At 38.8% G+C, this 17,310-nt stretch overlaps 1 protein-coding gene across 6 annotated transcripts in view; it reads left to right on the forward strand.

Annotated features, from left to right (window-relative positions):
* NTNG1 (netrin G1) overlaps positions 1–17,310 on the forward strand; it is a 334,602-nt gene that overhangs the window by 251,559 nt on the left and 65,733 nt on the right. For all 6 annotated transcript variants that reach the window (XM_027058454.2, XM_027058458.2, XM_027058459.2 and 3 more), the window contains exon 5: positions 11,558–11,584. In XM_027058454.2, coding sequence (XP_026914255.1) covers positions 11,558–11,584 — 27 coding nt within the window. The remainder of the gene's footprint in view (positions 1–11,557; positions 11,585–17,310) is intronic.

Here is a 17,310-nt window from a genome sequence, read left to right on the forward strand (position 1 = left end):
GAGGAAAGTTCACAGACACCTGCCAGCCTTCTAGTTCATCCTCAGGGCTGACCAACTTGACAAGGCTACCAGAAAGGCAGCTGGAGTGGGCTGCTACTAAAGGCATTGGTTGCTATTCTAACATGACTTCTTCTGCTTGTAACTGAGCTTCGAAGTCTTGTTTATTTCAAGACCTTTTCACTAGGAAGAGCTTCTTGTGCTAGCCAAGCTTTCTCACTGTGATGGGTTTCTTGTATTCTCCATGGACATGATTTATTTACCCATCATCTTTTGCACATTGCAGAAGATCACCAATTACTCCCTGGCCAAAGGAATGCAACCTCTTCCAATTTTCTTTGTGGATTCTATTGCTTATCAATCCCTTAGTCTTCAACTGGCCTTTTCTATACTTGTAGACTTGTCCCCATCTTTGTTACAGTAGGAAGATGACAGGGGTCATAATGCCCAAGGGGGCCCAAGTCAATATTTCTTTCAGTCTTTAGTATGCAGAAATTAAATGAAAGATTTTAGAGATGACTGCAGTGGTTCAGTCTTGCAATGGAAAAGCCTTACAGTGGAAAGAACCCCTTAAATTAAATTTCTGATACATCAGACTGTGCTTTAAAATGTCCAAGGATGGAAATAAACAGTTCAGTGGTTTAGTACACAGGTTCCAGGATCAAATACAGTTTATCTATTCACTAGCTGTGTGACCTTGAAAAAGTTAAACTAACCTCTCCAACACTTGGTTTCCCACCTGTAATGTGAAAATAATAACAGTTCTTACCTCATAGGGATTTTGAGAGAATTGAATGGCCTACTGCGTGTAATGTGTTCAGCATAACACCTGTCACCAAATAGGTGTTCAAAAATAATTTTGATTTTGGAATTTTTTTCATAAGGCATGCTTGTTCATTATTGGACAGGTTTCATTGTTATAAAACTTATTTATTAATATCAATATTATCTCCTAATTTCCAGTGGGTTTTTTTCTCTTTAAGTAGTGAAAGAGTATATGATCCCTGTTTCTTTTCTTCTCCAGGTTAACATCATCATCCTTTTTCATATAATAAGATTTTCATGTCTCTTGTGGGGTTGCTTGCCCTAGAAGTCATCTAATTTTTTAGTGTGAAAATGTCAGCCAAGCACAAGACTCTGGCACTGTTGTGATTCTTATTCATACCGGCTTTTTCTTACACACATGCATACATGCTTTTGTGTGCATCACACACACACACACACACACACACACACACACACAACTCTAGGTGGTACATCACAGGTCAGTTATTTAAGAGGAACACTTAGGATATGTCATATCCTAATACAAAAGTACAAAACCTAAGAAGTAAAAAAAGAGTGGCTACAATCTCTGAGCCCTCAATGTCAACTTCTCAATGGCTTCGAAAGGCTATGCATCCTGGATAATCTCTTGATTTAGCAGAATCTCCACAGCCAGGATAATTTTTTTTAAGTTTTCATTTATTTTGAGAGATAGAGAGTGAGAGCAGGGGAGGGCAGAGAGAGAGGGAGACAGAGAGAATCCCAAGCAGGCTCTGCACTGTCAGCACAGAGCCTGATGCAGGGCTCGAACTCATGAACCACAAGATCATGCATGACCTGAGCCAAAATCAAGAGTTGGACACTTAACTGACTGAGCCACACAGGTGCCCCCAGAGTAATTTTTTAGTAGGAAGGTCAATTCCTGTCCACTCTTAGCAAAAGAACTAAGAGAACTTCATTAAACTAGAAAATTAGAAGATCTCCATTCACAGACAATTAACCCATCACCCAGAGGTACTGTAAACCAGGAGTTTGCTGGGAATTTTATGACTTTGGAAGTCCTGAATTCTGGAGCATCTCCAAGGCCACTTTTGTAAGGAGCATGTAGAGCCAGGAGAGAAGAATACAGATCCCCAACATTCTAAAATAGAGCCACCCCTATTTAAATAGGGATGGAATAGAATTTTTAAATTCTAAAATAGAGCCACACCTCATCTGTGAGACACATCACATTTCCCTATGCTTTTCACTGCCATAGGCTTGGCAGAGGCAGAAGTAATAACTCTTGTGATTATATTTTTATTCACCATGTTTTTTATTCAAGACCAGTGTGTTTTCTTCTTGGTCTTTTAAAGCCAAATATATATATATATATATATCAGAATGTTTTCCTTGTTTTTCTACAAAGCTTATGTTTTCTCTGTAAGGCATCTTCTCCCCATTGATCTTCATTCTATTTTTGATAGTATTCTCAGCGTCCTTTAATTTCTTTTCTGTCTTCAAAGTAGATGGCAACTCTGTCCAACTTCATGCTTCATCATGATTCACTTGATTGCTATTGTCCAGCTCATTAATAAAAGTATTAAGTAGCACATCTTTAAATTTCTGATCCCTGTGGAATAACACACAATATTTTTCTACATATATATGCTAAAAACCCAATAATTAACTTTTAAGAACTATAACTGTAAGAAAGATAGTACAATACCATCCACACCTCTGCTTCCCAAAGTGTGTTCTATGACCCTTTAATGAATTCCATGGTCAAATAAGTTTGGAAAATGCTATAAACTGTACTGACTCTTAAGATATTCATATTACCTTATTAAAAACTTGAGAATCCAATAGTAAAGTAACCTATTTTACCCTGTGTTTCCCAAAATTAACTGTTCATGGAACATTTAATAACTTTCTATAAAACACTCTTTGGGGGATCTGCTGCACTAAACAATTTCTACAGCCTAGTGATAGAAATGTCATGAAGACAGACAGAAAGCCCATCTAGTTCCACTGTATTCAATCTTTCACTTTCTTCTTACCTACACAGTCTAATATTCTTCAAAGAAATAAAATTAAATTGGTCTGACATTGACATTATTTGTTTGTTCAGAAATCCAACTTGAATTGTTACACAATATCTAGGTCTCCTCTGAGTAATGGAAAATAATTTGATGATCGTTCTGTTATTTTCTCTAGTATTAAATTCACATTGACCAATTTATATTTTCCCAGGTGTACACATGTGTGTGTCATTATCCAGACAATTTCCTAAGTGCTTTACATGCATTAGCTCATTCTTAACTCACAACATTCTTATAAGGTAGATGCTGTTAGTTTCATTTTACAGACGTGGATTTTGCAGACTACTGAGGACGAGTATTAAGGTTTCCATGACTAGTCAGGGTGAGCAGGAGGATTTGAACCCACATATATCTTGACTCCAAGGACTGCACATTGTACTATATTGCTTCTCAGGTTAAAGTTTAATGACTTCCTCTGTTCTCCACTGGGGTATGCACATTCTGACACCTGCTTAAACAAGTCAGTCTTCTCTAAACCTGGTCTCTCCTACTTCTCTTCCTAGGCTTCTGCTTGTTATTTCTTTGCCTTCAGAGACTCCCCATCTGCCCTTGCTTTCAATTTTCAAGCTCCCCACCCCTGCTTCTTCTAAGTCTACAGTTTTTTTTTTCCTTACCATTCCTGTCTATTCCTGTGGTTTTAGCTCTTAGTATTATTGGTTTGATAGTAATCAGCCAATTACAGCCTAGAATTGCTCTAATGAATCCACACTGGTTTTTCCAGCTGTCTATGAAGATCTCAAAGTCCACATGCTGGACACTGAATTTATTCCTTTCTCCAAATTGCCTTTCTGTCACTTTCTATTTTAATTCTCCTTTTTCAAGACTGCTCCTCAATGTCAACTCCTCAGTGAAGCCTACCTAGATTCTCCCACGCAAAATTAACTGCTCTTTTCGCTCTAGATTTTTGATAGCGTATGTACACTTACAGTTGGTTGACTTTCTATGACCAAGATTGTAATAATAATAATGGTAGCTTCTATTTATTAAGTTTACCACAGGCTTTTATAGTTTGTGAAGTGCTTTCTTGCATTAAATTCTTATAACAATCCTCATGAGGTGTGTGCTATTTTTATCTCCATCTGACAGATAAGAAAGCACAGGCACACAAAGATCACTAAGTAAGTTTTTCCAAGGTCACACAACAAATACGTCACAGAACAAGATTTATTACTTTTTAAAAATATAATTATTTTCAAATTGGTTTCCATGCAACACCCAGTGCTCGTCCCAACAGGTGCCCTCCTCAATGCCCATCACCCACTTTCCCCTCCCTCCACCCCCCCATCAACCCTCAGTTTGTTCTCAGTATTTAAGAGTCTCTTATAGTTTGCTTCCCTCCCTCTCTGTAACATTTTTCCCCTTCCCCTCCTCCATGGTCTTCTGTTAAGTTTCTCAGGATCCACATAAGAGTGAAAACATATGGTGTCTTTCTTTCTTTCTCTGCCTGACTTATTTCACTTATCATAATACCCTCCAGTTACATCCACAATGCTACAAATGGCCAGATTTCATTCTTTCTCATTGCCAAATAGTATTCCGTTATATGCGTAAACCACATCTTTATCCATTTGTCGGTTAATGGACATTTAGACTCTTTCCATAATTTGGCTGTTGTTGAAAGTGCTGCGATAAACATTGGGGTACAAGTGCCCCTATACATTAGCACTCCTATATCCCTTGGGTAAATTTCTAGCAGTGCTATTGCTGGGTCCTAGGGTAGATCTATTTTCAGTTTTTTGAGGAACCTCCACACTGTTTTCCAGAACAGCTGCACCAGTTTTAATTCCCACCAACAGTGCAAGAGGGTTCCTGTTTCTCCACATCCTCTCCAGCATCTATAGTGTCCTGATTTACTGAACAAGATTTAAACTCAGGTCTATATGACTTCAAGAGCTAAAATGTTAGCAATTTAAGAACAGTACCATACTGTATTTCTGGCCTTTATAAATGCTTGTGGAATTAACTATTTTGTGAATGACTAAGAAAACCTAAATAAGGCTGTAATGTGCATGCGGTACATTGACCTCCCATCCATTTTCCCCTGTCTCCTGGAATGTATGGTCTTCACAGCTCAGCAGCTCTAACACAAAGGTCTACAATCTCCTACAGGAAGAGCCAGCCATCTTGGAGGAAATACAACAGGGAAAAGACTCATTTTTTTTCAAGGGTACTCATAACCCATCTGACCATCTAGAGATGGCACATTGGCTGGCTGAGCTTCCCAGACTTCCACAAATGTCATTCATGGCCTCACTGACTTGAGCACTGTCAGATTCTGCCCACCAGCCTTTCAGGCTGAGACCCCTGGTTCTACAGCACAATAAGAGAGGACTTTCCTCTCAGAGCAATATATATATATATGCATGCCAAGCTGTCAGCCCAATATACAAAACCAGAATACCAAATTATTCATGTATAACCATCAATCCACACAGTCTTTATCTGAAGCTCATGGGACCAAATATGACTTGGAATTCAAAACTGTTGGGATTTTAAAAGGTAATACATATATTGTAGACATATATTATAACCATTTTCACAGCACAATATGAGGTAGCACCACTTGAAAACATTGTAATATTTCTGCAGCAAACCTCTGATTATTCTCACCTTATGCCCCTTTCACTCAGGTTTTACCACCAAATTAGTTCAGAGCATGTTATGTTGTGCTGGAGGTAAATTTGGGAGAAAAAAAAAACTTTTAATTTTCAGAGTTGTTGTTTGAAGATTGCAGATAAGAGATAGGGACCTAAAATAAATTAAGAGATGGTATAGAGTGGTTGTTACAGGTGCAAGCTCTGCAACCTGTATCTCTGGATTCAAATCAGTTTCCTTAAGAGATGATCTTAGGCAAGCTGTTTGTTTTTGAGTTTCTCCCATCCATAGAATAAACCTGAGTGTTGACCTCATAATGTTGTCATTAAAATTAAATGGATTAATGCATGTAAGGTATTTACATTTTTTAATGTTTTTTATTTTATTTTTGAGAGAGAGAGAAAGAGCACGAGTGGGGGAGGGGTAGAGAAAGAGGGACACACAGACCCCAAGCAGGCTTCAGGCTCTGAGCTATCAGCACAGTGCCCAAAGCAGGACTCGAACTCACAAACTATGAGATCATCACCTGAGCTGAAGTCAGCACTCAACCAACTAAGCCACCCGGGTGCCCCAAATGTATGTAAGGTATTTAGAACAGAGGCAGACACATAGTAAGCACACAATGGAATGAGATGCTATTGTCATTATAATTTCACTGAGATCTAACACATGGACTCATCCCAGCCGGATGTGTAAATCCTCCTTTTGGAGATAACAGCTATGTAGGGAGATAAATTATGTCCAGATCCCAGCTTATTCATGTAGAATATGAAATAACTGTTATGGTATTCAGAATATTTAAGTCCTCATGACCAGTGTATTCTCTCCCTTGTAATTGAGACTCCTTGCAGAGCCAGATAATAATCAGAAGGTTGCTTGGTGAGCATGGCATCAGGAAATTTAAATGACTCTAATGCTAATAACATGAGACTGAAACATCCTGACACATCCATCCTGCCACAGAGTCAGCCTCCTTAATGCCAACAGAACACTGCAGGCCTGAAAGCTTTCAGGTTGCCCCTCCCTCTTCCTGAAACAGTGCTGGGCCAGCAGTGCTACCATATGCCTTGGGATGCTGCTCCTTTCTAGGCCTCCCCCTTCTGATTGGCCATTCTTCCATTCTTCAGATCTGTCAATAGGCTACATCAGGTTGATGTCACCTATGTCAAGTCAATCACATACACTCAGGTCCTTATGTTGTAAGATGACTTTAGCTATCTTTGATTGGATCATTTATATGGTGATTTCACACTATAATTCTATGAAGGCAACCTTATTTCCTTTACTTTCAAGTTCCCGGCAGACAACTCACTGTGCCTCCTATCAACACAGTGGGACCAGGGATTAGGGCTGGAAGGACCTTGGAAATTATTCCCCCAGAATACAAATGAGGCTGCAGAGTGTTTTCTTCCTCATCACCCACCTCTTCTTCAACTGGGTTTTTTGAAATTATAGCTCCCGATGGCCGCAGCCTGGCTTCCCCTGAAGATCTAGCCATCTACTTGATGGGCTTTTTTCAAACCATCTATCACAACAGTGGTAATATTTCCTCTCATTTTGAGGCATGCCAAATCTGTGTCCCTTCTGATTTCCTCTTGATGAAAAGCTGCCGACTTTGCATTGATTCTCAGAAGGAGTTATGACTCTTAGCACTGCATTAATCTGCTTTGGAAGATTAGGATGTTTATTTTTGCGATCTCCATCACGTTGCTTAACTATGCCCCCCTTTAGCCCATTTACTTGGTGGGAGGGTTAGTAAAATTGAAAACAGAAAGAGAAGGAGAAGGAGAAAGAGGAGAACGGGAAGAAGAAAATGATTGTATAATTCTACTAAGTTCTCATCCCCCTAATTGTAGCAAATTCCTTTAAAACAAACATTAAACTAAATACAGGAGTGGAAGGGCCAGTTGAGGAAGGACTAGCCATAAGTGCCTTCTCATTCTTTTGATACACAAAACCCTTTGGCTTATTCAACGTGTGTGTGTGTATCTCTGACTGAAGGAGCATTTTCTATATACCATGTATTGCAGAACCTTCCTCTCAAACTCATGCATACCTGTGCTTCATTTCCTCAGTGCAAGTTCAGCAGTGTCTAATCAGACAAGGATTAGGAATTAACTGTTCCAATGTTGAATTTAAACGTGTTGACTTGGGCAAGGCTCTCTCTTTCTTCTCTTTGTGCATTCAGTTTCCTCTTTTCTAAAATGAAAAGCTCGATGAGATTATTTCTTAACTCCCTGTCTGCTCTTCATTTTTAAATTACTCTTTCTGAATTAGCCTACCTGGTATCGTGCTTCCTGTCTGTCTACCTATCATCTGTTTATCTTTCCCAAGTATTTTTGAGGTTGTTTCAGAGGTGAGGTTTAACCTAATGAAGCTTGAGTTTTAGGATTCCTCATCAGAATCCTTCTAACCTTAAAAAAATAAATTTTATGTTTAATTTTATATTTTAAAGTTAATATTCTTTTTCTCAAAGAGAGCTCCCAGATTTGAATATGCTTTAGACCTCCACAAAATCTGTACTTTCCCTTGGGTGGCTTAGGGGAAAAGACAAATACAAATAAGAGTATCCAAATAGAGGGTTAAAAAAAGATGTGAAAGAAGGAATGGAGGCAAATAAGCCAAATATTAAATGAGTTTACCCAGTTGAGCACCAGGTTGTGTTCTGAGCCACTGCACTTTCTAGAAGGCAAGGAATATCGTATAACTCTGGCTATCAGAATGAAGTAAATGTTCAGAGAGAACAAAAGTACCCATTAACTCTGAACTCTGAGAAATATCTTAGTTGAACATTTTATAGGGGACAAGATCATATTATGGCCAAAAGTATTTTCATTTGATAGAAACTGTTTTGGTAACAAGTGATAAAGTTTTGCTCAAATATACTTTGAGCAGCTTTTCTGTACCAGGCATTGTCCCAGGCAGATACTAGAAATACAGAAAGGAATGAGACATGGTGACTATCCTTCAGACCTCTCAGACAGACACACAAACAATTATAAGTAAGTTGATAAGTTTTTTAGGGAGGCCTGTACAAAGAGGTGTGTGATCACAGGGAGTGGCTATTTCACATCAGGGAGATGAAAAAAGAAGGGAAAGAATAACTTCCCAGCTCAATTTTAAGGGTAAAAATATTCTTTACCTAATACTTATTACTTCACAGGGAGTGATTAAGAACTGCCAACATGTGTCTAGATAATCTGACTCTCATCCCCTTGGTTCATGGGCACTTTCTGTGTTGTCAGATGAAATTATATTCATTTATTCATCCTTTACAGACCCCAAAGAAGCCCACCTTTCATGAATGACAGCCCTCTTGTCTTACTCTTGGAAGGCTTCTCATGGCTTACCTTACTCTTTTTAATGACTGTAATGGGTTTATTAAATTCTTTAGTTGTCTGTAGAGAACACAGACCAAGGTGTTTGGACAGTACAATAAGGAACATTTGGAAAAATAATAGTAATAATAACATTCGAAAATGTACTAATGGCTATCCCTTGGTGTTCACATATTTTCTACTTCAAAAATCTTTATGCCAGCAAACAGTTTAAAAGGCTTTTCTAAGGAATTCCCATTTTACAGCAATGGAATAGAGAGTGACTCACCTGACACTAACCCAAAAAATTGTAAGTCACAAAATGAGGAAGGGGCTGAGTTTTAAGCATCCAAAATGTTAGGTAATGGAAAACATCTTCATGAGGAAAATAAGATCTCAGAATGGCCTTGCTTGGCAAGCTTTGTACAGCTGCAGTGAACATTTCTTCCTGCGCTAGCATCCCCAAAGGAATGGAAACATTTCTGCATCGTTCTACCGTATTCAGCTGCAGCAAGTACTGCATTAAATAGTCTTGCAGGCTCGCTCTCTCTCCAGCTGCCTGGCCAAACATCCTGAGAACTTCTCCTTGCATTATGCATGGCCCTCTAACTCCATGTAAGTTTCAAAACACCCGAAAAGTCTCTTTCTGCCATCTTAACTTCCATTCTCTTTGACGGATTACAAAAGGCAAGCAGTTCTGATGGAGCAGGATTTTCAATCATGGGGGAATTTGGAGCTTCTGCCATTGATACTAAAATTGTGATGCTGCCATTATACCTCACTCAACAGGGGATTTATGAAAGAAAGAAAGAAAGAAAGAAAGAAAGAAAGAAAGAAAGAAAGAAAGAAAGAAAGAAAGAGAAAAAGGAAGGAAGGAAGGAAGGAAGGAAGGGAAAAAAGGAAGGAAGGAAAGAAGGAAGGAAGGAAGGAAGGGAGAAGAAAGGAAGGAAGGAAGGAAGGAAGGAAGGAAGGAAGGAAGGAAGGAAGAAAGGGAGAAAGAAAGGGAGAAAGAAAGATTCAGTACCAAGTCACTGTCACGCTGCAGCAAAGATAGTCTGCCAAAGTATCGGTCAGGAACTCAGCAGTCCTTTGAAGAGATTGCTTTCAGCATGAAATTCAGTTCAGAGGACAGAGTTAAAACACAGAAATGGAAATTTAGATTTCTAGTTTGGGTCGAAGAGTAATCAGTAATTAAGCTGAAGCGCCATAAACCCTGTGCATTTAAAAATCAAGAGATTTTGAATGTATTTAATAACTGAAAATAAAATTTCACTCCTTCCAAGGTTTTTAAAAAATCATGGTACGCTTTAATTCCTTCATACCCCTCCCTATTAGGAAATAGGAAAATGGCTCTTGGTTTTAAAGAATACACAGCTAGAAATCTCTGAGTAAGTTACGATGATTAAGTAGGTTATGCCAAATGTCAGATGTTAAAACAAGCAGAGGGCAGTTGTTCAAAGATAAATACTAAAATAGAAGTTTAATGATTCCTACATTTACCACCTGTTTGGAGCACACTCCAGTGATGTGGGGAACAAGTCTGAACAGCTCCTTAACAGCTATCACTTATTGACAGTGTACCATGTGTCAGACATTTTTATGGATTGTTTCATCCAATCCTCACAGCAGCCCTATGCAGTAGGTAGTATCAGCCCCCTTCAGTTGAGGAAACAGGCATAGAGAGGCTGGGAACCTGCCTGAAGTCACCACCCAGCTAATCAGTTGCAAAGCTGGCCTCTCAGTTCTGTCTGATTCCCATCTCATGCTCCCATCCATACCCCTACCCAACTTTAGTGGAGAAGATATAAATCTCTGACTCTTAATTAGCAGTATCTTTCATTGTATTGCTTGCTTGATGAACCCACTATATCAATAACAGTAATCATAGTAAAGACGGATGTAGTCCACACTACCTGCCAAGCAGCATTTTGAGTATTTTACATGTATCAATTTGCGTGATCTTTGCAGCAACCCTAAGAGGTAGGAAACCAAGCTACAGAGAGCGTAGGCAACTTGCCCAAGGTCACACAGTCAGTGAGTGTAAGAGCAAAGCTTCAAACCCAGGCAGCCTGGCTCCCATGCCCCTGCTCTCAGGACAGACTAAATTCATGTCCACGTTTGTACCAAGTCCATTGCATTTTGCAATGGTGCCACCACCTTAGCACAACCTGTAAATTAAAGTGGAAGCTGAGAAAATTGATGAACTGCATGATCAATATGAACAACCTAATGTATTCTTGAATTATTCTGCTCAATTAAGTTTCTATTACAGAGTTTAATCCACATATCTGACAAGTAAAAGAGGGCTAAAAATGATGGTTATGCGAAATTAATCAAATAAAGGGCCAAATGACTTTCAACAGCTAACATATGTGTCTCATAACACATTTAAAGAGATCTGTTGCACGTGTGGAGATATTTACACAGGTCCACACAGTGTATATTTGGCACTCTATGCCCGGAACATAAGCCTAGCTTAAAATCTGTTTTGAACCACATACAGTGCCACAAAATGTTTATTGACCTTAGAGGCAGGCACAAAATGTTTGATGTCATGAAGCAGTCTTGAACCAGCTGTTGAAGTTGAGCATTAATTTCCCAACCCTGATAAGTTCAGGAGTTCTAGAATGAAGGCAAAAACGGTTTTGATGGATGAATATATGTCTTTCTGTTTCTGTGCATATTTCCTAATGATCTGAATGTTATTTAGTGTTAAGTTTCTGAGATTTTTATATTAAGTTAAAGATATCATGTATTAATAACTGTCTAACAATTTTTCTTTATTGTTTTCTTTCTTTCCAGGTATCCCCAGTATTTCCAGTATTGGTAGTAAGTAAAAAAAAGAAAATCACCAAACCAAGTCTAGGCTAGTTCTGTTTTCTTGTTGGGCTCCTAAGACCTATTTTCCCAGTGTCCATTTCTGATGGAAAGGGTATTTTCTTTGTGAATTGAACTGTTGTGTTTGTTCTGTGCACAGATATGGTGAGAGCACAGATAAAACAGTTATCCATGTATAACTCCTCTAATACCACAGTTTTCCTGACTACTTTTAATCAATGAAGGCTACCTTTACAGAGGTGCAGTTACTGAGGTAACCATAGCTCATGAGCAAAAGTATAAATAGTCCTGTGTACTCATACTCAGTAACCAACAACAAACTCAACTTTCTCTTTAGGACTGGGTATGAATTTCTACTGTAATTTTTAAAAGCAGAAAGTGAATACCAACAAATGCTTTAGGCATATTTATCAGAACCCAAGAAAACCAGGGGGAGGGAATTTTACTAATGTATTGCACTCCAGTCTTTGTGAAGGCCTGAAAGAGGCAGGTTGGCGACCATTAGTTTTCTGGAGGAATGAAAGAATGTATGTCCATTTCTCCCTCCTAAAATACAGCGATCCATCTTTTCCTGACTACTTAGGCTTAAGTTTGATAGAGAATGGGGTATTAAAAAATATATGCAGAATTTAGGAATCCGGCTACTAGAATTCCTGCAAGAAATCTTTTAGTAGAAATAGAAGCAACTGAAACTCCCACTGCCATGGCAGACAGCATCCTCCCAGCTGTCATAGGAGAAACAGACTATAGCTCCTTCTTCACATAGAAAACAATGACACCCCAACACCAAGCCTGAAATGCTCATTAAGGAAATGCCCCACAGCTTTGTGGAGCAGGGTTTTTATATATCTCAGCCTTTCGCTCTGATGGCTAAAACCTTTGAACAATTGTTAGATTAACTGATTCAAAATAGAATACTGAGAAAGCCAAGATTATGTGCTGTAAGTGAAGGGAAGAATTTTCACTGTGGTCTCACCCCTCCCAGACTTCCTCATGGGTGCTGTGCCACCCAGGGTTATTGCAGTGTAAACAACAGCCGCTGAGGTGTTGCAAAACCCAACATCCATCGTGAAAGCAATACTCTGATCATTTGGATAAAAACAACTTCCTCCTTCTTACAAATGCACAGGCAGGTCTTCCAATTTGTAAAGCAACCCGGTGTACTTAAGCTTGTGAATAGGACCCGACACAGCTTTGTTAAGCACTGGGCATGTTAAATGCCATGAAAATCAGCAGCTTTGTAAATAGAAGTAGTGTTCACATCCTTTTAGATACCGGCCTAATGCTACAGCATGGCCTTTATGATCTTATTGAAATGGCATCAGTGCTACAGACTTGCAGATGGAGAAAGTTCAGCTCTAGTAGTCTCCGGGTTCTGCTTTAGTATCTCCTCTGGCATTTGCCTAATTGTGTGTGTGTGTGTGTGTAGGCTCCTTTCAGGCCTTGACAATTTCATTTGCATATGCATTTGTGAGCAAAAGGGAACCAAATGGAAGCAAGCTGGCACAGACTATTGAGGCTGCTGTGGCAGTCTGGCCTATCCAATCTTCAGAAATGGATGGATGGAAAGTAGTTCTTTGGCGCTGGGGTGTGTTTCTGTTCACGGTGTCAGTCATGTGTTGCATGGAATCTCTGACCGTACAGCTCACTGGACATTTCATTCGGCCGCCTCCGCCACATGCCCCATCTCTGAGCATCAGCAGATGTTGACCTTTTACACCCTGATTCAGGAAATCCCACTTTTGTTTGGCTTTGTTTTATTTTGAAATGGGTGGTGACCTGAAAGGATGCTTTGTTGTGCCTTTGGCAAATGTATCAACCTTTTTTTAATCAGGAGCCTAGGAAAATTTAACTCCTTAATGCCTAGCAAAAACCCTCTAACAAAGTGATAGTTTGTAACCTGACCTCATTGTGCCTTTGGCAGCTCCTTTTGGAGCCCAGTGGGTGTTTCCTCAGATTTCTCCAGCAAACAGGATGTAAAAGCTTCCAGGAGTCACCCAACATCACACACAACTAGCTTGCCTATTGCTGGCTTTAAAGTCAAGAGATTTACGATAAAACCATCAAACATGATTGTATCTTCTAGGCTGCTTAAATGGCATTTGCACATTCCTTCTTTGTGGTGCTCCTCATAAGGTGTTCCTTGTGTGCACTAGTGTATTCCTTTCCTCTCCCAAAGGGCAAGAATTCCTGCATAGAGGACTCACGGCCTGTTCCACAGGGTGCAGGAAGGAGGTTTCCAAGGTATAAGCTAGAGAAGAGGGAGTTGCTTGGGCTTTTAACTAAGTTTGGGTGTTTCCCAGGGCTTTGGCCTTTATCTCAAAGAAAGAAGCAATGAGCATAATTCCACCAAGTACATAGACAATGCCATTATAACAGATGTAATACCCATGAGACTCCCATCACCAAAGCATATTTCAAGGAAAGGGAATGATATATACTACTGATGTAAATTATTGATTTATGTAACCATAAATTCACATACGTATGCTATATACACAATGGCTAAAGATTTTCAAGCCCTGATAGATTTCAGTATAGATCTCAAACTGTCAATACCAGTATTACGGTTCAAAATCATCGACAGAGTGGTCATCCTTTCCGATCATCTGCTAAAAATGTTTTTGAAACAAATTTCTCATTAAGATCATTTGTTGTACCTGCTATTGTCTATTTATTAGGAAATAGGCTTCCCAATCATTTCAAAGGTCCTTGATTTAAAACTTGGTCATTTTGATGTGTTTTTGACCATGGCTGAAAAAAATACTGGTGATATTGTCAGCAATTAATGAATCCCAAAAATATATCTATAGTCATTTGAGCCTTGTGATCTCTGTTACTACTTTACCTAATGGGGCAGTAATTCATTCAGGTTTCATTCTTTTTTAATAAAATGTATCACACACTGATAAGTAAACATTCACAATTTTACCCAAGTGAACATTTGTTGATGCTGATGATGCAAATTAAGAGTTGGTTTGGTGTGGATGTTTTTGCTAGAGTGATAAACTAATGATTACCTTCTAGCATATATTATCTGATCCTTAGTCCTGAAAAGCAAGTGATTTCCCTAATATGTTAAACATTATACAGACCATAATTAGAATAAGAACTGGCCTAATGTGCACATAGCTTTGTGTGGGTTATTATCACTTAAGAAAGCAGATGACAGATGAGTCCGAGGTTAAAGGTAGGCCAGCCACTGAAATGGAAGATCACATCAGGAAACACCATTTCAGACAACTTGAAAATTTTTAATAAGTAAAGATATTTCTTAGAAAAGCAACAAAAGAAAAGAGAGATGTAAACGTTCTGTGAACCCAAGTATACATTATTTCTTTAAATTACTTTTAAGTGGCTGAGACCATGATATATAAAGCATAGAATATTGGTGGAAGTGTTCGGATATCCTCTCCTCTCTACCTCATTCAATTAGAAATCATGGTTCACTTACAGGAAATATTCCATTTTCCTGTTTCCTCTTATAATGAGCATTCCCTTCATCATGGAGTTAAACTTCATCTCTGATTTAACTGACGGGACTGTGGAAGAAGGGAGATGCTAGCTGCAGGGATCCAATAGCCTGTTGAGAAAGCCCACAGATGTTTTCATACTTGAAAATATTTGATGCCAGTTGGAGACCTTGTAAAAGTTGTGTTCCATATAGCATCCAGATATTTCTGTTCGGCACCGATTTGCTGTAGAAACCTGGATCATGAGGAAAATAATGAGGTTAATCATTTCCCCACCCAAGGGTTATTAGTAATCATGTTCATCTATCTAGACATCTGCAGTGTTTGTTTGTTTTTTTCCCTTTGCTTTAATACTTCTAAATCCCCCAAATAAAAGTTTCATTTGAATTGCCCTTTAACTAATTAGGTTTTATATAATGAGGAAAAAAATTATCAGGCTAGTGTAGCTATATGGCAAATTGCATGGTGTGCTACATTAATTTTGAACTGTTTGCTGATGTTCTAGAAGGAAAGCTCAGGTCCCAGGTGAAATGCCTTTGGGACTTTGTTATATCATGTACCCAGTATCCTCATCACAGATCCATTTCATATTTGTGTAACTAGCATTTCACATTCATGAAACCTTTGTGGTTATCCTAAAATTGAATGAACATTAGGATATAGCTGCTGCTTTAATCCTGAAGAATAAATCAAGTATTACAGTGAAGGAGGCGAAGTTCCCCCTACCTAAAGAAAAAAGAATTGGGAGGTTTAGTAATGTTATCAAAAATCACCCACCTTGAGCAAACTGACTTTTTTCATGTGTTAACCTTTTCCCAGGTGAATTTAGAGTGCCAGACCAGTTTTTAAGTGTGAGCTGCTATCTGCACTTTTGCTATTATCTCTGTGTAGGGGCATCTGGAAATTCCTAGCATAAACAAAGATTCAGCAAGATCTCTGAAAGGCCCCATGATAAGCCTCAAACATGTAACTGTGAATTCCTGTGCTAAGAGTGTGGGTATCATTGACATCTTCTTGGAGTATAGATATGGAGTTGGTCAACTAAGTGTTTCACTTCCCAGGAAGAATTAGGCAGTGCTTTTGCTCACAACCGGAGGGAGATGTTCCCACATATCTACAGAATTCCATTTTACAAATGGTGAATCTGAGGCTCAGAGGGGCCGAGTCATTTGACCAGTGTAATACAAGCAGGAAGGCCCATCTGACTCCAGAAGTTATGCTCATAACATTACACCAAATGGAAGAGCTCAGAAGGAAAAATTCTAGATTTATTGACTCTTACCTCAGACTTTTTCTAGTCCACCACACTGCACTTTAGACCTGTTGATCTCTGAATTGACCCATTTTTGCACAGAGAAATTTAGTGTCCCGGAGAAAAACAGAAGTTCATTTTCTGGTACTTCACTATGTTGTCAATAGAAGTTACCAGCATCATGTCTGAGTAGAAGGGGTAGGGAACTGTGACCTCCACGTTTATATATGCCCTTCCTCTACCGCTAAACATCCTCAGTATGCTGAGCAAGAGGGGAGATGTATAGATGTCAAGTATATTATAGATTGCAAGAAAGACAGCTCATGAAATTTTCTATGAAAATTATGAAACATGTTTGTTCATATTGTATGACAGTAAAAATCCAAATTTTTTTCTTTATTGAAATAGTCACTTATAGCAAAAATAAAATTCTATATGCCATCTCTAGGACAGACCTACCACTATCACATTAAACTATATCTTTCCCATCAGTTTAATGACATGGTAGTTCTGAGGGTAGGCAGCTTGCTATGAAGATGGTAAGATTACCTCCAAGGCCCTAGAGATTTCTTCTGGAAAGCTTTAGGGTTTTCTATAGATTCCTTTCTAGGCATCAATAATGCTTCCAGATTCCCTGAATAACAGAAGCATTAACTATATAAGGCCCAAAGGACCTTGTGACTTTGCCTCTACCTGACATTTTCCTCTCACACTCCTTGAAGAAGGATGTTTAATGAAGGCTCACTAACATCCCCCAGGAGTGGATTTTCATATCCATGGTGGCACCCATGGTGGCTTCCCACCATATTTTAGAACCAAAAAATTATTTAAAAATTAGTATTTTTAGGAAACTTAAAGAGCATTCATTCAACATCATCATTTTACAGTATATAAGGCAACGAAGGCTTAAATGAAATGTCTAAGTCATCGGGGCAGTGGCCAAGGTAGGATTCCAGCTCAATATCCAATTTCCAGATTAGGACTCTTCACAT

Source organism: Acinonyx jubatus, chromosome C1 (genome assembly GCF_027475565.1).
Source record: "Acinonyx jubatus isolate Ajub_Pintada_27869175 chromosome C1, VMU_Ajub_asm_v1.0, whole genome shotgun sequence".
Lineage (NCBI taxonomy): Eukaryota > Metazoa > Chordata > Mammalia > Carnivora > Felidae > Acinonyx > Acinonyx jubatus.